This window comes from Heliangelus exortis, chromosome 9 (genome assembly GCF_036169615.1).
Source record: "Heliangelus exortis chromosome 9, bHelExo1.hap1, whole genome shotgun sequence".
Classification (NCBI taxonomy): domain Eukaryota; kingdom Metazoa; phylum Chordata; class Aves; order Apodiformes; family Trochilidae; genus Heliangelus; species Heliangelus exortis.
In genome coordinates, this window is record NC_092430.1 from 1,557,531 (window position 1) to 1,578,836 (window position 21,306).

The following is a 21,306-nucleotide window of genomic DNA, read 5'->3' on the forward strand; positions in this document are numbered from 1 at the left end:
GGCCAGGCCCTGACAACCCTTTCCAGGGAGAAATTCTTCCCCTAAACCTGCCCTGGCACCACTTGAGGCCAAAACCTCCTCTTGTCCCATCCCTTGCTCCTTGGGAGCAGAGCCCGACCCCCCCTGGCTCCAACCTCCTCTCAGGGGGTTGCAGAGAGCCACAAGGTCTCCCCTGAGCCTCCTCTGCTCCAGGATCAGCACCCCCAGGGCCCTCAGCTGCTCCTCACAAGCCTTGTGCTCCAAACCTCTCTCAGGAGTCAACAGCACCTCCCAGTTTGATACCATCAGCACACTTGATGGTGCATTCCAGTCCTGCATTCAGATCACTGATAAAAACACTGAACTGCACTGGTCCTAGGAAGGAACTCTGCTGGTAACAGCTCTCCTGCCAGACCTAGCCCCTTCTCTACAGCCCTCTGAGCTCTGCCCTTCAGGCAGTCCTTCACCTGAAGTCCTATCTATCAGCCTGCTCGCCTCACAGCTGGGCAACGTGTCCAGGAGAATGCTGTGAGGAACAGGATCAGAAGCCTTACTAAAGTCTTTCCTTAAAAAGGTTCTGAAAACGAGGAAACAGAGACAAGGGAGGATCGAGCAAGATCCAACGTTGAAAAAAATCATTCCACAATAATCAGTGACTCCAACAGGCACAAAAGACATGTCCCAACATCCCTCATCCTCACAGAAATGTCCCTGGCCAGAGAGGGCACCTCACAAAATGCCTCCTCTGGCTGGTGTCACTTCAGCAATAAATCAGAGCAAGCTAAGGGGAAGAAGGGGTGGAACATCCACAGACTATCTGCACGTTTGGGTTCAGTGTTCAGGTTAAGCAGGAAAGCCCCAGGGTCACAACTGGGAACGTGTTCTCCTTCAGAAAGAGCAAGACACCCCTGCAGAGAGGAACACCACTCCTTTACTTGTTTGGTCACCCTAAGGAGATGAACCAAGGAGCATCCCACGTGGCCATGGCTGAGGTGCAGTTACCCATCTGGAGATGCCACCCACGTGTGACAGGCTCTGCTGGCCTCGTGGCAGGGGCTGCTGTCAGGAGCTGGAGGGCAGCACCTTGTAGGGATTGAGGATCCCTTTGGGGTCAAACATGGCTTTGAAACGTTGCATCAGGACAACAGCCTCCCTGGGCTTGCTGTACTCAAGGAACTGCTTCTTCTTGAAGCCCAGCCCGTGCTCTGCACTGATGCTGCCTTTGTGTCTTGCAGTCCACTGGTAGACAAAGGGCTCGATGGCAGCCAGCAGGGAATGGCTGTAGGACTCTGCTGTGATGTTCAAGTGCAGGTTTCCATCTCCTGCAAGAAAACATTGCAGAGGTGGCTGGGTAAGAGGAGCTTAGTGGCCCTGCAACACAGGCTCATTACTGGACACACACAGTGGTGCCTTTGTTAGTCCCCAAACTCGGTGAAAAAGGAGGAGTTCACTGTCCTTCTACAAACACCAGCCTCCCCATGCATAAGTAATTAAAGCAGAATGCTTGGTTTTTCCATCCTTTCACTGCAATACTTGAAAAAGTCTTCTGAGTTAACCTGCTTTCAAATTCCCACTGCTGTCATTTCAGAATTCAAACAACTGTGCTGCATTAATCGTGGGCTCACTTCTCTTCCCACCCATTTCACAATGACCACTGGATTTTAACACAGCCCTTGGCCACTTTCTCTCCCCTTCCTAAGTTTATGGGATGTTCCAGAAGCACTTTGGCACGGTGACAAGACAAACAAAGCAAGCAGAACATTTTCTCCTTTTGCCACTTGTGTGTGAGGGTGCTTGATTAAAAGCACATAGTTGGTGGTGTTCAGCACACAGAGATAAACACAACTTGCACATTCTCACTCTGGAACCTCTTCCCAGCAAACCCTCCCAGCACACAGCTTAATCCTCAGCACCAAGAACTGCCAGAGGCAACCCCTGTTAGACTTTCCAAGATTCCAAGCACCTGAGGAATATGTGCAGTGAATCCCAGAGCTTGCCTGGACTCTCACAGTGGCCTTTAAATTTCTCTTCTGAGCTGCCTTCTTGATTTGGTGAGAAGTGAGGGTGAGGCAGAGTTTCCATGTCTTTTCATGTCTTTTAAAACATCTCAAACCAAGCCTGCTGAAGAGTGTTCTGGGTTGTTTGGTTGTTTTTTTTTTGTTTTGCTTTTACAGAACAGCTCTGCTAAGCTGCTGATTTGCCTGTAGGTGACATCAAGTTAGTTTCAAAGCACTCTGAAAAATGTTCTGCCTTTTCTGGGCACTACTTGTGTCACTCTCTTTTGGAGGGTTAATGGCTCAGACATGACTGATTTCCAGTCTGACTCATCACTTTGGACAAGAAAATGCTTATCTACCAAATGTGTGCATTAATCACATTGATGGCCCAATTAAACAACACTTAAACAGAAAGCACAGAGCCAGAAGATACAAATGACCAGCTCAGTGGCTGTCTGACTAGCAACCTGCCCTGACTGTAAGGAACAGAGGTTGAAGGCAATGAAATTCAAACTCTGAGATCCTTATGCATCCTCCTCTTCTGACAGCTCTCAGCTATTCAGTCTGTGCTTCCTAATAACATAAAAAAAGCCCCTTTAAAACTACTAGCAAGCTGCACAGCAAAACCTAGAGCACAAGAGAGCCATCAGCTCCTTCCCCAGCACCCCTACTCACCCAAGTGGCCATAGCCCACCACGTTCTTGGCACTCTGGCCCAGCCGAGCCCTCATGTCTGTCACCAGCTCATAGAGCTTCCCCACAGGGAGAGAAATGTCATATTTGTAGACACAGCCATCGTGGGTGAGGGCTTCTGTGATCCTCTCCCGCAGGCTCCACAGTGTCTGAGCAGCCAGAGGGGAAAGAAACACAAATAAGCCAAGTACCTCTTGGGTTCCATGCTTTGTGGCACGGAGAGGAAGAAAAAAAAAAATCAAAAGAAAAGCCTTGATTGTTTGCATTTGACACCAGCTTCTGATTTCTCTTGATATCCTCTGCCTTTTGGGAGTCAGTAACAGTGCTCTCTTGGCAGGGTTGTACAGTGAAGTGATACCACCAGCTCTTCAAGCTTGAGAGTATTCCAGAGGGAAAAAAACAGCCTCTGGTGTTCTCCCCAAACCCCCCTTGGGATTCCCAAGGAATGGGGATGTGCCTCCTCTACTGGACTGCAACAGCTGGTTTGGGAACTGGGGCTGGAAGAAACATGGTTCTTTGTTCACAGGGTAGAGACAAATCCCTCTCCTTCTCCCCAGGACACTGGGTGTCCACCTGGTTCTCCAGGACAGCACTCTGTGGCTCTGTCACACTGAGCCTACTGCTCACTCCTGACAACTCAGCTTCTGCTCCTCCCCCAGCAGCTGCTGCAAGATGGAAGTCATTATTCTGGTGTTTCTGAAAGGGGAAGCACCCACTGAAACCCCACGTTTTCAGTTTTTCCTTCAGGAGTCAGCAGTGGCATTCCCTCTCACTGTTCTTACTCAATCTGCCCAATAAGCTCCCAGAGACCCAAATGTCAGGCTGAACATTTCCCAATTAAAACCACAAATCCAAGTAGAGAATCCTGTCAAAGAGCTTTGCACAGGAGGAAATCATGACTTGCCTTTATTTTCTTATCATCTGTTGCCACAGTCCCATCAGTGACCAAGCCAGAAGCCATAGCCTGTACCAGGAAGTTGTTCAATTTTTCTTCATCATGGGTGGAATTGGAGCCTGAAGTTTCAATTAAAACATAAAAGGGACTGCCTGAAAGTGAGGGAGAAGAGAATAAGCAGGTGCTCTGGGGTAAAAGCACAGGAATTTAGTGCAGGTTCTGGAGCTTTACCCAAGCTTGGAACATTCTATGAGGTTGCTGTACTGCCCAGGGGCTCTGGTGCCAGGTGGCAGTAGGGCACTTCACACCCATGCTCTGTCCCTTATCTCACCACCACTTTTCAGAAAATCTGTAGCTTTGTGGGAATGAGCAGAAGTAAAAAATCTTATCTTTAAGGGGTTTCCACCAAATGTGTTTGGAATTGAACACAAAAATGATGAGGGATGCCCACACTCTCACAATTAGGCTAAAAATCCCCAGGCAGCACAATGCCTCTTTCTGCAGCACACAGGACACCTGTACCTGTCACTGGGTTGGACAACTTGAGATGTTTCTCAACCAGTTCCATGCACTTCTCATCCATGAACTCATAGGCAGACAAGATCTCTCCCAGCATGGCTCTGCACGTTGTAAATGTTTCCAGAACCTTAGCAAAACTCTGACACCCTTCAGAGAGAAAAAAAACAAAACAATCAGGAACAAAAGCACCCCCCCCTAAACCTTGTAAAGAGTTTTAAGAAGTCTCTGAGGCTCCAAAGTCATCTTTCCCTGCTCCAGAAGCTGTGAACTGCTGTCCAGATCAGCAGCTCTTGTCATGCTTTGAGTAATGGTTCAACACTCTCAGGACAGTTCATACCAAAACTCTGCCTCACCCTCACTTCTCACCAAATCAAGAAGAGAAATTTAAAGGCCACTGTGAGAGTCCAGGCAAGCTCTGGGATTCACTGCACATATTCCTCAGGTGCTTGGAATCTTCTCACCCCCTCCTGTGAGTTTAGCTCCCTGCTCTCAAGGCCACACCTGAGCCAAGCAAAGCTGTCTGAGAAGTCACTGCTGGCCTTAGAGGTTTTTGAGAAAAAAAAAACCCCAACAATCTCAGTGAAGGCTCCCCACAAACAGCTCTGCTAAAAAGCAGGCTCAGAAGCAGTTTTTAAGCAGGGGTGCCTGGCAAGGCAGGAACTTGGCCTGCAGGGCTGACTTCTCAGACTTGCCTCATGAGTTTGGACTCACCCAGTGACCACTGGCCACCAGCACCAGACTTACCTCCTCTGGGCAGTGTCAGAGCAGGTCTGGCAGTGACTTCACCCTGCTGAGCTCCTGGCTCTCCCTTGCCTTGGCAGAGCAGCCTGTCCTGCCACACACTCTGCCTGCATTTCCACCCCAGGTACAAAAACCTCCACAGACATCTCAACACCCAACCCCAGCCTGGTCAGGGGCAGAATCCCCCAAAGAATGGGGGGATTGTCTCAGAACAGCCTCCCTGACAAAGTGGACACTGCTGGCCTCATCCAGGAGCCCTCTGGACTCTGTTCTCCCCAGGAGAGACCCTCATTTGGGTGACCCCCTGATAACCAGGGCCCTGGCAAGGGGAGCTCTGTCTGATGCCACCCTGGCAGGCAGGACACTGTCCTTATTCCATGAGGGACAGGGGCAGGAGAGCTGCACCCTGCAGAGGCAGAGGGACACCTGGTGTGTGCCCCGGGGAAAGCCACAGAAATCAGGGTTATTGCTGTGTCCTCCCACCTGGAGGGGCCCAAGGGAACACCTGGCTGTGCAAGATATGCCAAAAACCCCCTGAAATGGTGGGGTCAGGGGGCATCAAAGAGGCAGATTGGAAATGCTGGATGTGAGCCCAGCATCCAAGGACCTGAACTTCCTACCCAGATCATCACTGGATCCAAGCTGGTGAGATCTTCCCTGTCTCTTCTTTATCTTCAGCTCCCTCCCTGTGTTTCTGTTTCTGACCTTATCTGGGCACAGGAGGGTAACACAGTTTCTAACTTGAAGTTTTACTGCCCTTGCTTTGTGAAGTTTTCTTAGTTGTAACTGTTCTTTTGACCAATTCCTTAAGTTTTGCTAAATTGTAACCCATTGCTTAGAAACTACCATCCTTTATAATTCTGCCAGTTGTAATCTCACATGCTTTACAATCTTACTCACTTTACTTAAAAGCTGTGTTTTTACACAACCCCCCTGGGTAAGAACCTTACTCCTGAGTACCACACAGAGAGTTCCTGAACTCAGTCTCACCGAATGGGTCGTTAAAAGAGGTTAATTAGAGGAGGAGGAGGATTGTGCCCAGCTGCACCCAGGCTCCTCTCTGAGGGAGTTTAGAAAGCAAGGGGGTCCAGTCCCAATCTCCCTGGGTTGGGACCTCCCTGTGCCCACTCCCTGGCTGTGATATTTTGTTGTCCCCCACCTCTGGGGAGCTGTGGTGACTTTGTGAGAGGTGAGAGTGCTGCACCCACCCAGGGGGTGTGACAGCAGTGCTTTCTCCTTTCCATTCCAGTTCATTCCCTCCCTCCCCCTCTGAATCCAGGTGTGAAATCATTCCTATGGACTCCTACCTAGGAATGCCACGTTGACAGCCCTAGGTTTCTGCGGACAGAGGATGGAGACAGCAGTGATAACTCCCAGGGTTCCCTCAGAGCCAATGAAGAGCTGCTTGAGGTCGTAGCCGGTGTTGTCCTTGCGCAGAGATGTCAGGCAGTCCAGAGCTGAGCCATCAGCCAGCACCTGGGGGACACAGAGCACACCAAAGGGGACATCTGCTGCCCTCACCCCCTCTGATAACAGGGTGACAGCAAGGTGCCACCAGCCTGGAGCCTTGCACCAGCCTGCAGCCTCTTCCCACGCTCTTCTCATGGTTCCTCCATTCCCAGCTCCCCCTCCCTCCTCTCTACAGCCTACCAGAGCCTTCCCCCAGAGTTCTCTGCTTTTTTTTTTTTTTTTTTTTTTTTTGGTTTTTTAGCAGTTTTCAAGCAGGAGCAGTAATACTGGAAGATTCAAGTTTGCTCTGCTTTTCTTCCCAGGCATGGAGAAGGCTGGCCACCCGAGCTCCCATTATGGAACAGAAACAAGGAGCACTTTAAAAGAGTGAACACAGTTAACAGGAATGAAGCAAGCCCCCCATCCCTCCAGCCTTGGATCAGGATGAATGTCTCTAAGAGATGTTATTAAAGGTTCTTCTGATACTGGAGGAGCTGGCCTGGAAGACAGAAGCTCTCCTTTCCAGGTCCACAAAACAAAACTCCAAACCCAGGCTTTTGTTACATACCCAACCTATTTCCTTAAGAGCTCTCTGCTCCCAAGCCCTGGCATCTTTTAGAATCCCAGTCTTTACAGACAGACACAGGCCTGCAAGGGCAGAAGCAGGCTGAGGAACAGCAAGCCAGCAGCCAGAAAAACCCCAAAGTGGGCAGCTCTATCAGAACCTGAGCAAGCAGCCCCTAGAAGAGAACACCATGGGATGAACTTGGCAGAGAGCTGAGAGACCTAGCAGTCCAGAGAGCAACCAACCACACACAGGTAGCCTGGGACCACCAAATCTCTCCCTCACTTCTCAAGGTTAGAAAACCACCTCACGTGGCTTCTGTTAGCAAGGCAGAGGTGGAAGCTGAGGCAGCAGTAACAGCTGCTACATGCACAAAGACACTCGTTGGCCCTTCTCAAAAGAGCCACCCTAGGAAAAATCAAAGAGTGGGAGCCTGGAGAACAACCTGGCTGCATCGCGGGGAGGCTGGGTGTGGGCTGGCAGCAGAGGGAGCAGCTGAGTCTGAAGCACGGAGGCAGTGGCAGGGTGCTTACCACTTCCAGGCCCAGCACTGTGCCCCGCAGAGAGCCGTATCTGAGGAGCCGCAGGCCCCCGGCGTTGGTGGCCACGTTGCCCCCGATGTGGCAGCTGCCTTTTGCCCCCAGGTCGAGGGGCATGACAAAGCCCTGCTGCTCCAGGGCCTCACTGAGCTTCTCCAGGACGCAGCCAGCTTGGCACACCAGGATTCCTGAAAGGAAAACGTCCTGCTGCAAGCTGGTGCCTCCTCGAGCAGCAGGAGGAGTAGCTGGAGATGTCCCACCCCCCCGGGACTGGGTGTGAGCACACGAGTGGCCTCTGCACTGTCCCACCCCCCCTCCAGCTTTGGGGCTTTGCCACTGCTTCAGCATCTGCTCACCCCTGACCTGAGCTGCCACACCAGAGGGACACGGAGCACATCTCTGCCTGTAGTTCCCCCTCTCTGTTTGAGGAACCTGGTCCCTGACTCCCCACATCCAAACAACCTCCTGGTTCTCCCCATCCCCCACTTCCTTCTGCTGGTGTAGTCACCAGGTGCCTCTTCTACACTGTCATTCTGCTCCTCCTGCTGGGTGTCCCGTGTAATGTAGGAACAGGTCAGAGGATCACAGAATCCTAGAACTGGCTGGGTTGGAAGGGACCTCAGAGCTCATCAAGTCCAACCCTTGCTCCACTCCCCCCGTGGTTCCCAGCCCATGGCACTGAGTGCCACATCCAGGCTCTTTTGAAATAGCTCCAGGGATGGAGAATCCACCCCTTCCCTGGGCAGCCCATTCCAATGGCTGAGCACCCTCTCCAGAAAGAAATTCTTTCTAATGTCCAACCTAAACCTCCCCTGGCACAACTTGAGACCTCTTGTGCCCTCTTGTCTTGCTGAGAGTTGCCTGGGAAAAGAGCCCAACCCCCCCCTGGCTCCAACCTCCTTTCAGGGAGTTGGAGAGAGTGATGAGGTCTCCCCTGAGCCTCCTCTTCTCCAGCCTCAACACCCCCAGCTCCCTCAGCCCTTCCTCACAGGACTTGTGCTGGATCCCTTCCCAGCCTCCTTGCTCTTCTCTGGACCTGCTCCAGCACCTCAATCTCCTTCCTGAGCTGAGGGGCCCAGAACTGGACACAGGACTCAAGCTGTGGCCTCCCCAGGGCTGAGCACAGGGGCAGAATCCCTTCCCTGGACCTGCTGGCCACGCTGTTCCTGAGCCAGGCCAAAGTGAGTGCCACATCCAGGCTCTTTTGAAATGTCTCCAGGGATGGAGAATCCACCCCTTCCCTGGGCAGCCCATTCCAATGGCTGATCACCCTCTCCAGAAAGAAATTCTTTCTCATGTCCAACCTAAACCTCCCCTGGCACAACTTGAGACCTCTTGTGCCCTCTTGTCTTGCTGAGAGTTGCCTGGGAAAAGAGCCCAACCCCCCCTGGCTCCAACCTCCTTCATGTTTGTCTTCTATCTTCTTTCCCCTTTCTCTCACTGCCTGTATTTTGACATCTGCTGCTGCTGCAGCCTACAGGGTTACAGCAGTGCTAAGAGGGCAACAAATCTCTGCCCCTCCTCGTGGTGCTGCTGGACTCAAGCTCTGCTACTCCCACAGCTCTCAGCTCCCAGGACAGGGCTGCTTTAGGGCCAGGGGCCTGAACCCCAGGACATTTACCAGAGACCTTGTCAAAGCTGATGATCCTGTTCATGAGAGCAGTGGAGAGGATGATCTCATCAAAGACAGGGATGCTGCCCCCAACCAGGCCTGTGTTACCCCCCTGGGGGGTCACTGCCAGGTTCCTCTCATGGCAGTACCTGGAAGGAAAAGGCTTTCTCAAGTCTGGGGCATCCCAGGGCCATAACCCAGGAGAGTTTCACCTCCAGGGAGCACCTGCACCTACTCCTCAGCTGCTCCAGAGCCCTGGCACAGCACCTCCTCTGCACACCCACAGAAGTTCTTGCACAAGAGCTGGCACAAGGCCACAGAGCAGGCCAGGAGCCCTGGCTTTGCTGGGCTCAGAGCAGAGCTGTGCAGCTTCTGGCTCCCGAGTCAGCCCTGCTGGGGCCACCCAAACACCCCGAGCCAGGGAAGGGCTCTTACTGCAACACAGGAGCTCCTCAAACCCCCTGATTCTGTCCAAACCTTCTTGATCCTGGAGCCTCCAGGATCTTCAGCACAAGTGCTTCTCCTGAGCACTGGCACAGTGTCTGAACTGGGCAGTTCAGCAGAGCAGAGCAGTCACCAGCACTGGGGTCACCTCCCTCCATTTCTCTCCTTCACACTGTGCCCTTTTCAGACCCTTTTACTCAAAGCCATCAACTTTGATCCAAAAACTCTGCTGCTGCCCACTTTGCCTTTTGTAAGGACATGTAAAGAAAGAAGAATTTTATTTTGTAAAACAAACATTCAGCCTTAGCTTCTACTCCAGGCCAGGGAGAGAGCCTCAAAAACACAAGGCCCAAGGGGCATTCCCTTTCTGCCTGGAAAAAAAATGAGCATTACTGCTGGAAAACTTTCCTCCTGTCAGCTGCCAGCCCAGCAGTCAAGAAGAAAAGAGCTTCAGCAACCCCAATGCTACAGCAACCAGTGCCTGAACATCTGAAAGCTCCCCTCCCAGAACAAACCCAAGTTTCTTCACCACAAGCAGAGAAAGGGGACACTACCTGAGAACCTGAGACACCTCTGCTGTTGTCTGTGGCTTCAACATCAGCTTGCTGCAGCCTGCAACCAAAGCAAGAGACTCTCAAGGCAAGCTGGGGGTTCTGCAGAGGCCAGAGAGAGAAAGGAGGTACAGCCCGATGCCTGAAGGAGCAACACTCCCTCCACTGTGAGGCAGAGGCGTTTTAAGCACTTTTAAAATTGCTTAAACATTTTCTATAAAACTATAAAAGCTTATGAAAGCTATGCCTGGACATGCAGACTTGGCTGCCAGCAGGGGCAATGGGAAATGTTTTATCTTCTCCAAGTAACAGAGGATTCACAACAGCTGTTTTCTGAGGTTCAGCCCACACTTCATGAACTGCATCAGGGAAAAATTAATAAGTGAGCAAAGCCTAGATCTCTCTCTCTCTTTTTTTTTTTTTTTTTTTTTTTTTTTTCTTAAGGAAAGCCAGAAAAGGTACCAGAAATTAGGTAATTAACGAGGAAACATCTTCTATGAGGAAAGCTCGTTTTGGCCAGTCTGCAAAGCCACGTTCCACAATCAACAGAGATGAAATCTTCCTTCGGCAGACTTTTCATACCTGAAGCGAAGGAAGGGGAGAGGAGGCTTCAGGGCAAACCCCAGCAGCTGACTCACCTCGGAGGGATTTCAGCCAGTCCACGTTAAAGGGTTTGAGCTCCTCGGGGTCCGTCACGGCCCGGCCGGGCATGAGGCGCTCGAAGAAGGCGACATCGGTGTCTGAGAGCGGGGAGAAGGGCGCCCGCCGCACCCCGTACCGCTGCCCGGTCAGCGTCACCTCCTGGGCTGCGGCCACCCCGCAAACTCCTCTGGGTACCCCCGGCGGCTCCTCGGGCCCCGGGCCGCAGCTCCCGCTCCGCCATGCCCGCTGCCTCCTCTGCCAGCCCCTCAGCGGCGCCCAGCGCCTCCAGGCAGCGCCGCACCGGGAGGCGGAGGGAAAACCCATGGGAACACACCTGGAAAGCCTGGAAAACAGAAGGCTGGCTCAGCTGCGAGCCCCCCGGGCTCTGAGGAGGGAGGTCCGGCTCTCTCCGGGCTGAGGGAAGCGGGGACAGCGCCCCGGGCTCTGAGGCGAGGGGAGGAGGGGGGGGAATCCCCGTCAGCTCCCCTCACAGCGCCTCAGGCCGGGGCCTCACGCACCCCTCTGAGGAAGGTGTCTGGGGACCAAGGCGTCCCGCTGCTAGGTCCGGGAGGCAGGGGGCTGTGCCGGGGCAAGGCGGTGGTACCACGGTAACACGGTACCGAACCCAAACCCCGCAACAGCCGGTACCGGGACCAGTGAGACACATCCCGCCCCCCGGCGGCTAGAGAGGGCCCGCGCTCGGCTCGGCGGGAAGCAGCGCCCCCTGGCGGCGGGAGGCCGCAGCCCTCGCCCTCCACCACCTCACACTCGGGCTCCGCTTTGTTCTCAAAAATATTTTATTTATAACAATATATCCATAATCTAGAACATGATCCAAAAATACAGATACACATTTTTTTTTCCTTTGCTTTACATTCCTTTTTTTTTTTTTTTTTTTTTTAATAGAAAGCTTCATATTCTCTTCCATTTACAAAGGGAACACAGATCTAACAATAATTCCTTTTAAAAATAGAAACAACGGTGTTCAAGTCGCTTCCCCTGCGGTTGGGCTGAGCTGCAGCAAAGCCGGAGCCCCCAGGCTCTGTGGGGGTTTGACAATCTTTAGTGGAACATTCCTTAAGGTCTCTCACAGCCCTGGTCACCCTTCTCCAGGAAAGGCCTTTTTTCACAACATACATTCAACATTCCAGAGAAAAGATTTAAATCCTTTAGTCAGGAAACACAAAACGAAACAAAAAAAAAGAAAAAGGGCACTGGTATTTCTGTCTACAAGGTGTATTTTAAAATGTCTGCAAGCCCTGGTGTGAGGGCCAAGGGATGCTCAGAGCCCCCGTGCTGGTCCCCAGAGATGTCACAGCACCTCAGCTCCCTGCCCAGCAATCCCCCCTCCTGCAGCTTGCTTACTGGTTAAACTGGGAAAAGCTCTGCCCTGCTGAGCCCCAGACAGAGGTGCTCCTCACCCAGGGTCACCTCAGGGCTGGGGTGGCCAGAGCCAGGCTGCACCCCTCCATCAGGATAAATCCTGCACCCTCCATCAGGATAAACCCTGCACACTCCATCAGGATAAATCCTGCACACTCCATCAGGATAAATCCTGCACCCTCCATCAGGATAAATCCTGCACACTCCATCAGGATAAATCCTGCACACTCCATCAGGATAAATCCTGCACACTCCATCAGGGAAAATCCTGCACACTCCATCAGGATAAATCCTGCACAGCTCCATCAGGATAAATCCTGCACACTCCATCAGGGAAAATCCTGCACACTCCATCAGGATAAATCCTGCACCCTCCATCAGGATAAACCCTGCACACTCTATCAGGATAAATTCTGTACACCTCCAAATTCTGTACACCTCCCTCAGGGAAAAATCCTGCACACTCCATCAGGATAAATCCTGCACACTCCATCAGGGAAAATCCTGCACACTCCATCAGGATAAATCCTGCACCCTCCATCAGGATAAATCCTGCACACTCCATCAGGGAAAATCCTGCACACTCCATCAGGATAAATCCTGCACAGCTCCATCAGGATAAATCCTGCACAGCTCCATCAGGATAAATCCTGCACAGCTCCATCAGGATAAATCCTGCACCCTCCATCAGGATAAATCCTGCACACTCCATCAGGATAAATCCTGCACACTCCATCAGGGAAAATCCTGCACACTCCATCAGGATAAACCCTGCACACTCCATCAGGATAAATCCTGCACACTCCATCAGGATAAATCCTGCACCCTCCATCAGGATAAATCCTGCACACTCCATCAGGATAAATCCTGCACAGCTCCATCAGGGAAAATCCTGCACACTCCATCAGGATAAATCCTGCACACTCCATCAGGGAAAATCCTGCACAGCTCCATCAGGATAAATCCTGCACACTCCATCAGGGAAAATCCTGCACACTCCATCAGGGAAAATCCTGCACACTCCATCAGGATAAATCCTGCACCCTCCATCAGGATAAATCCTGCACACTCCATCAGGATAAATCCTGCACACTCCATCAGGATAAATCCTGCACACTCCATCAGGATAAATCCTGCACCCTCCATCAGGATAAATCCTGCACAGCTCCATCAGGATAAATCCTGCACAGCTCCATCAGGATAAATCCTGCACCCCTCCATCAGGATAAATCCTGCACACTCCATCAGGATAAATCCTGCACACTCCATCAGGGAAAATCCTGCACACTCCATCAGGGAAAATCCTGCACACTCCATCAGGATAAATCCTGCACACTCCATCAGGATAAATCCTGCACACTCCATCAGGGAAAATCCTGCACACTCCATCAGGGAAAATCCTGCACAGCTCCATCAGGGAAAATCCTGCACACTCCATCAGGATAAATCCTGCACACTCCATCAGGATAAATCCTGCACACTCCATCAGGGAAAATCCTGCACACTCCATCAGGATAAATCCTGCACCCTCCATCAGGATAAATCCTGCACCCTCCATCAGGATAAATCCTGCACACTCCATCAGGATAAATCCTGCACACTCCATCAGGATAAATCCTGCACAGCTCCATCAGGATAAATCCTGCACACTCCATCAGGATAAATCCTGCACACTCCATCAGGGAAAATCCTGCACACTCCATCAGGATAAATCCTGCACACTCCATCAGGATAAATCCTGCACACTCCATCAGGATAAATCCTGCACAGCTCCCTCAGGATAAATCCTGCACACTCCATCAGGATAAACCCTGCACACTCCATCAGGGAAAATCCTGCACCCCTCCATCAGGATAAACCCTGCACACTCCATCAGGATAAATCCTGCACACTCCATCAGGATAAATCCTGCACAGCTCCATCAGGGAAAATCCTGCACAGCTCCATCAGGATAAATCCTGCACACTCCATCAGGATAAATCCTGCACCCTCCATCAGGATAAATCCTGCACCCCTCCATCAGGATAAATCCTGCACACTCCATCAGGATAAATCCTGCACACTCCATCAGGATAAATCCTGCACCCTCCATCAGGATAAATCCTGCACACTCCATCAGGATAAATCCTGCACCCCTCCATCAGGATAAATCCTGCACACTCCATCAGGATAAATCCTGCACAGCTCCATCAGGATAAATCCTGCACAGCTCCATCAGGATAAATCCTGCACACTCCATCAGGATAAATCCTGCACAGCTCCATCAGGATAAATCCTGCACCCTCCATCAGGATAAATCCTGCACAGCTCCATCAGGATAAATCCTGCACCCTCCATCAGGATAAATCCTGCACCCTCCATCAGGATAAATCCTGCACCCTCCATCAGGATAAATCCTGCACACTCCATCAGGATAAATCCTGCACACTCCATCAGGGAAAATCCTGCACACTCCATCAGGATAAATCCTGCACCCTCCATCAGGATAAATCCTGCACACTCCATCAGGATAAATCCTGCACACTCCATCAGGATAAATCCTGCACACTCCATCAGGATAAATCCTGCACAGCTCCATCAGGATAAATCCTGCACACTCCATCAGGATAAATCCTGCACACTCCATCAGGGAAAATCCTGCACACTCCATCAGGATAAATCCTGCACACTCCATCAGGATAAATCCTGCACACTCCATCAGGATAAATCCTGCACACTCCATCAGGATAAATCCTGCACAGCTCCATCAGGGAAAATCCTACACACTCCATCAGGATAAATCCTGCACCCTCCATCAGGATAAATCCTGCACCCTCCATCAGGATAAATCCTGCACAGCTCCATCAGGATAAATCCTGCACCCTCCATCAGGATAAATCCTGCACCCTCCATCAGGATAAATCCTGCACCCTCCATCAGGATAAATCCTGCACCCTCCATCAGGATAAATCCTGCACACTCCATCAGGATAAATCCTGCACACTCCATCAGGGAAAATCCTGCACAGCTCCATCAGGGAAAATCCTGCACACTCCATCAGGATAAATCCTGCACAGCTCCATCAGGGAAAATCCTGCACACTCCATCAGGATAAATCCTGCACAGCTCCATCAGGATAAATCCTGCACACTCCATCAGGATAAATCCTGCACACTCCATCAGGATAAATCCTGCACACTCCATCAGGATAAATCCTGCACACTCCATCAGGATAAATCCTGCACACTCCATCAGGATAAATCCTGCACACTCCATCAGGATAAATCCTGCACACTTCATCAGGATAAATCCTGCACAGCTCCATCAGGATAAATCCTGCACCCCTCCATCAGGATAAATCCTGCACAGCTCCATCAGGGAAAATCCTGCACACTCCATCAGGATAAATCCTGCACACTCCATCAGGATAAATCCTGCACACTCCATCAGGGAAAATCCTGCACACTCCATCAGGGAAAATCCTGCACAGCTCCATCAGGGAAAATCCTGCACAGCTCCATCAGGATAAATCCTGCACCCCTCCATCAGGATAAATCCTGCACACTCCATCAGGATAAATCCTGCACACTCCATCAGGATAAATCCTGCACACTCCATCAGGGAAAATCCTGCACACTCCATCAGGATAAATCCTGCACCCTCCATCAGGATAAATCCTGCACCCTCCATCAGGATAAATCCTGCACACTCCATCAGGATAAATCCTGCACACTCCATCAGGATAAATCCTGCACAGCTCCATCAGGATAAATCCTGCACAGCTCCACCAGGGAAAAATCAAATCCTGCACAGCTCCATCAAGGCAAATCCTTTGTTCCCAGCAAGAAGAGGTGTGGTGGGACTGTGGAACTGTTCCAGATCCAGTGCTTGCTCTGTGGTGGTACCACTGCTACTCAAAGCCTTGGGAAAAACAGAAGGAAACAACCACCACCACCACACAACCAACCAACCAACAAGACAAAAATTGCATGCAGCACTGATGGAGGGGGGAATAAAACCCAGGATGGCATCCAAACTACTTTTCAGGCCACAGCAAGGCTCCTGCATCACTCTGGTGGAGCAGGTGGGTGAGGGACAGGTCTTACCCAGTTACAGGCTGGCTCACCAGGTGCCAGGATTTGTCTCAAAAAAAAAAAAAAAGGCAGAAAGAAATAGAGGGCTGACCAGGTTTGAGTTTCTGTGACTGTGCTTTTCCTCCTCCCTCTTCCCTCCAGCAATTTGCTTTTGATCTGTGCTCTCCAGGTGGCAGTAAAGTGGCAAAAATGAGCTTGCAAACACAACCGTGGGAACTTCATGTGACAAGATGCAGAGTGACACAGGACAGGACCCTGCAGACAGGTTTTTTTTTGGTTTTTTTTTCCACATGGCAGATGCAGCAAATCAAAACGTTCACAGAAAAGCTGTCTCAGTGTCAAGAGGTTTCATTTACATCAGCCTTGACATACCTGAAGCACCTACAAAGCCCAGGAGAGCAAAGTGGGAAGCAAAACTTGCAAGAGCTGCATTCTACACACATTGCAAAACACCCAACAAGGTCAGTGTAAAGGGGGGAAAGGAAAAAAACCCCACAAACCAACATTTTTCTTTTGTGCCAAAATCTGACACTTTGGTGCTTTTGTCTTCTGCACTGTTTATTCAGAAGAAAAACTCATCTGAAGTTTCCTTCTGCTTTTCCAAAAGTCCATCCCAAGAGCTCCTGCACTGGAGCAGGGATGATCCCAGCCAGCAGAGCTCAGGAAGCCTGGTCCCAGCTGCTGCAAGGACAGGAGGTTTTCATCCTCCCCCCCAAAACACAACCACCTTTCCCCAAAAGAGTTGATTTGTGGGCAGGTGAACTCTGCAGCACAGGAGGATCCACGGATGCAGAGAAGTTGTCTCTGCTCCTCCCTCAGCTTGCAGGCAATACCACCTTTCCAAGATCAAAAAAAACCAAGTCTCTGCCCTAAAACCTGCTGACCCTGCTTCAGAGCTTGGATTCCTTTACCACCCATTATCTCAGGTGAAGGAGAAAAGCAGAATTTTGTTTTCCTGCTCCTGATTTCCCCCCCTGGTGCAGTGCAGTGATGGCAGCAAGGATTCACATTCACAATTGAAAGGCAACTTAAAGAAGTCAAGAACCTGGAAATGTTCCCCCACCACAAGAGAAAAGAAGCAATTTTACAAGACTCCAGCTGTTGAGCAGATGCCCTCAGCAGCACAGCTCTGAACACTTGACAAACTATTGCACAGCCACCTTGCAGCTTTACCTCACCAGCACAGCAACTCACACACACCCTGCAACCAGCAGAAAAGCTGCTTTTCCCCATTTCCCCAGGTGCCACACAGAAAAACAAGCAAGCAAACAAAAATAACAACAACAAAAAAAATATATATATATATAATTAGGCCTTCATCTTATTTTATGAATAAATCCAACCTTCTATCTCTACAAGAATACTGTAGGTTTCAGCTTCACAGTAATGCACTTAGAGGATCTTCAGAGAAATGGGAACAGCCAGGAGACACAACACTCAGTGTGACTGTGATTAACAAAGACTGCAGGACAATTCCTTTGCTGTTTTTTCCCTCCCCCAAGAGACAAACCTTTTCTAGAAGGAGGTGAAAAAAAACCAAAGAGGGTTTGCTTCTGTTAAGGTTCATGTGAACAGAGGCAAGATCAAGTCAAACGAAGGCAGTGCAAAGGTGGACAGAAAAAAAATTCCCCCAAAGAGAGGATTTGATCTCCTCTCTCTGAGCCCTGCCCTATCAAAACTGAGCACAGTGCTTGGCTTGGAGACACTGGAGACAGTTCAGCAGCTTCCCTGTTCCCTTCTGTCCTGCAAAACTGCACCACAGAACTCCACACCTGCACACTGCAGCCACCCCTTCCATGCAGGGTGCATCAGGGACAATTCCTGCTCTGCCAGGCCAAGCTCCATGCTCAAACCACCTGGATGCTGAAGCTGCAGGTTATTTCCCTCTCCTGACACGTTGTACAGACTCCCAAAACCTAGCAGAGACTACAGCCACTGCCTGCCCTAGCACTTCATCATAACATCCACCTCAGTGCTGTGCAAGTGCAACATAAATAAAATCCCTGTGGTGAAGTCCTGCCCTCCCAAACTCATTTTCTTCAAGAAAGAACAGTGATTACAACTGGCCACTGGACAATTAAATATCATACCAGAAAAAGGAGAGTAGTTAAGAAATAATAATAAAAAAAAATAATCAAAAATAATATTGCCACGTGAAGGAAGGAATATATTAAATTCTTCTTGCCTCTGAAGATGCCTCCTTACTTCTTTTTCTTTCTTTCCTGAACACAACGTGGACAAAACCTATGGAGAAAAAGAGAGGCAGCAATTAGCTCCCAAAGGTGACAAAACACATAGACCAGGAGCTCTTTTTGTTACTTGGAAAAGGAGTGGGGAGAGTGGCTTTAAAGCAGCCCACTGTTGTGCACCAGTTGTGCAAAGGGGACAGGCAGTGTGCCAGTGCAGGTGAGCAGAAGTGAGAGGCAGCACTTCCAGCTCTGATCCACTGCACCTCAGTCACCCCCAAGTTATTCCATTCCAGGGAACTCCTTCAGTTTTCTGCCACAACACTTCCCTCTACAGGCAGAGGAGAAGGGATCTCCTCCTGCAGTTCAGCCCCTCCTCTCCCTCCAGTGGTTCCCTGGTTTCTGGCAGGCACCTTGTTAAATCAGCTGGGAGCAAGAGAAACCAAGTACAGAACAAGCCCTCTGATTCTTTCCAGCACGAGCACTGAAGCAAAACCTTGAGCAGCCTTCAAGCTTTGCTTCCAGAAGTGACAGAAAAAAAAAAAAAAAAAAAAAAAAAAAAAGTCTCTTCTCAGTTTTAGCCACAGCCACCAGAACACAGGAGGTGTATTCTGTAACACAGCCATCTCCACACAAGCCTCAGATCAAAACTTGCTCCTGAACAGCAATTTTGCTGCACCCAGGTGTTTTCCTGCTGCCCCCAGAATCCCCAGCAGTGAAGGCTCCCACAGAAGCAGTTTGCAGGAAGAAGATTCCCCTTGTACCTTCCACCTTCACCCAGACACAACCCCACACCACGAGAGGAAAGCTCCTCAGGCAAGAAGGGTCACAGCAGGGTTTGAATTCTCACTCTTTCATTCCTGGGGAGACAGGTTGCAGCCTAAAATACAGCAGAAAGCTGCACACTGCTGTACTTACCATTTCCCTTTTGGTTTGGTGGTGAGGTCTACACAAGCAAAGTGGAACCACTCAATTGGGCACTGCAAAACAGGAATAAAAACCCCACAGAGTTGCTTTGGCTCTCACCAAAGTCCCCTCCAGTCTGCAGGACCTGCAACACCCCCTCCCCAGACTTCACAGCCCAAAATAAAGCCTCTCCCATGCTCACATCTGGGTTGTCACAGCCAATCATTTCTCCATAGGACACCTGGTGGCACAAGCAGTAGGTGGGCTCGTTGGGGTCCACTGGCATGTCCAGGACATCTGAGGGATGCACTGACAAGATGGTGTCAGCAAACTCAGACCTGGGGACAAGGAGAGAGCATTGGTCAGCTGCAGGCAACACCACGTTTCCCCAGGTCAAAATCCCACCCTGAAAAACAAAAATCCCACCCTGCCCCTGCCTGCTGACCCTGCTTCAGAGTTTGGGTTACATTGCCACCCATGATCCACTATTTAAGATCATTTAAGGTAATTGATCTAACACAAAGCATAGGTCTGGCTGTAGAGGCTTGAGGTGAGGACTTGCAGGTGCTATGACAGTGACAATATTAACAGACAGAACACTGCTGCCTGCAGACAGAAAAATCTGATTTTTTTTTTCCCCCTCCCATAATTTTTGATACATATATTCTTTTCTCCTTGTCATACACAAGCAAACCCCCTTGCTCCCACTGGAATGTACTGAGTTTACATGTGTAACACCCAATGGATACTTTTATTTACTCTTTATTTTCTGCCCCTCCCCTTAGCTAATAAGAAAATGAGAATTACCAGGGCCCCTCTGATACAAATCATATGACAGATTTTTTCCTTGCCTCACAAAAAAAAAAAAAAAAAAGGGGGAAGGAAAATTCAAGATTATTTCAGACATGACTGCTTGAAAACAACCCCCAGAATTCTCCCAGGATGTCTGGAACAACAGTACAACCCCAGTTGTGGCCCTGGTGGACAACTGTTCCTTTCCACAGTCAAGACCACGAGCGAGTGTTAAAAATAGCCCCATGACAAAAATCAAAGCTATTTTCTCCCAGCTTGCCAACAGCAATGGAGACTTTGCTCTTGTCCTTCCAGTCAGAGGGCACTCAGGACACACAGAGTCTCCACGTGCCAGCCAAGGAGGTAATTAACAGAGCTAATTTGTCCTGAGCAGGACACTCATGAAAAGGAGTAAGCCCAGAACGCTGCTTGGCGTCCGGAGATGAGTCCGGGGTAACATGAGCTCCTGGAAATTCCTGGAATTTCCTGGAAAAATTCAGGAAGTATCAAGCCCAGGGAGCTGTGACCTGGACATGCCTTACCCTCCTTTGAGTTTCTTTTTCTTTGGTGTGTCTTCTTCAGATGTTCTCCTGCCTCGGCCACGAGAGCCTCTTTTGTCTTTCTGGCTCCGTCCCTCTGTAAAGGAAAAGCCCTCATCACCTCAGTTTATCTGAATACCTGAAACATCCCCCTCTGGTTTTCTTCTGAAGCATTCCTTGATTTGAAGCATTCCTTGATTTGAAATCCTTCCTTCCTATGTGACTGAACAGGAATGCTGGGTCAGAAACACATTTATACACCAAACTGGCAAGCACCAAGTGCTGTGTTTGCAGCTTTGGCAACTGAATTCCTGCAGCAGTGTCTGTCCACACCACTGCACAAAATAAAAACAGCTTCACGTGTGATTAGATGTGTTGCTGGGTTTTTTTGCCTTGTTTTTTAAACCTTAGGATATCCTTAAGCACTCAGCCAGCTCATTGATTACTCAGTAACTAAGGTAACTTGTCTCCACACCCCCTGACCTTCTCCTTGAACCCCTCAGTCCAAAGGCACAAAGCTGTGCTGATACTCAAAATTCTCTGCATTCAAAACAAGACTTTCAGCACAAACCTTCCTTTAATTCATTTTTTCTGCTGTTCTCAGCTTGTTGAGGATCCAAGTTCTGGCAAAGGGAGGAAAGCAGACCAACCTCTCCTCAAAAAGACCTCAGAACTCACTCAGTGACAAAGCCTGAAGCTGTTAAAGAGCTGCAAGATCACTTCAGTTTTTTCATGGCTACTACTCCAGAAACTGCTGGCCACCTCAGGGCCACCTGGCAAGCAGAGGCAGTGGGTGAGGTGA

At 50.1% G+C, this 21,306-nt stretch overlaps 2 protein-coding genes and 1 long non-coding RNA gene across 5 annotated transcripts in view; 1 reads left to right on the forward strand and 2 right to left on the reverse strand.

Annotated features, from left to right (window-relative positions):
* Window positions 1–888: 888 nt before the first annotated feature.
* D2HGDH (D-2-hydroxyglutarate dehydrogenase) lies at window positions 889–11,307 on the reverse strand. 2 transcript variants are annotated; one of them, XM_071751584.1, is made up of 10 exons: window positions 11,144–11,307; window positions 10,622–10,959; window positions 9,987–10,044; window positions 8,998–9,137; window positions 7,371–7,564; window positions 6,131–6,299; window positions 4,086–4,229; window positions 3,573–3,715; window positions 2,652–2,817; window positions 889–1,301 (listed from the first exon to the last, which is right to left on the reverse strand). In XM_071751584.1, exons 1-10 carry the CDS (start codon window positions 11,290–11,292, stop codon window positions 1,042–1,044), a joined length of 1,761 nt encoding a protein of 586 aa, XP_071607685.1. In that variant the 5' UTR covers window positions 11,293–11,307; the 3' UTR covers window positions 889–1,041. The 2 variants fall into 2 exon arrangements, with proteins under 2 accessions (XP_071607685.1, XP_071607686.1); XM_071751585.1 differs by lacking the exon at window positions 11,144–11,307 and having other exon boundaries at window positions 10,566–10,882.
* A 1,284-nt stretch (window positions 11,308–12,591) lies between these two features.
* On the reverse strand, window positions 12,592–20,628 carry LOC139799563 (uncharacterized). 2 transcript variants are annotated; one of them, XR_011727353.1, is made up of 6 exons: window positions 20,508–20,628; window positions 19,376–19,511; window positions 19,186–19,247; window positions 15,671–18,325; window positions 12,762–12,786; window positions 12,592–12,690 (listed from the first exon to the last, which is right to left on the reverse strand). It is a non-coding gene; the product is annotated as an uncharacterized lncRNA (long non-coding RNA). The 2 variants fall into 2 exon arrangements; XR_011727352.1 differs by lacking the exons at window positions 12,592–12,690; window positions 12,762–12,786 and adding an exon at window positions 13,845–13,875 and having other exon boundaries at window positions 15,719–18,325.
* Window positions 20,629–21,236: 608 nt separating this feature from the next.
* Window positions 21,237–21,306, forward strand: part of LOC139800065 (transient receptor potential cation channel subfamily M member 2-like) — a 2,097-nt gene continuing 2,027 nt past the window's right edge. Inside the window, exon 1 of the mRNA XM_071752756.1 lies at window positions 21,237–21,302. Within this exon, the coding sequence (XP_071608857.1) occupies window positions 21,237–21,302 (66 nt within the window). The remainder of the gene's footprint in view (window positions 21,303–21,306) is intronic.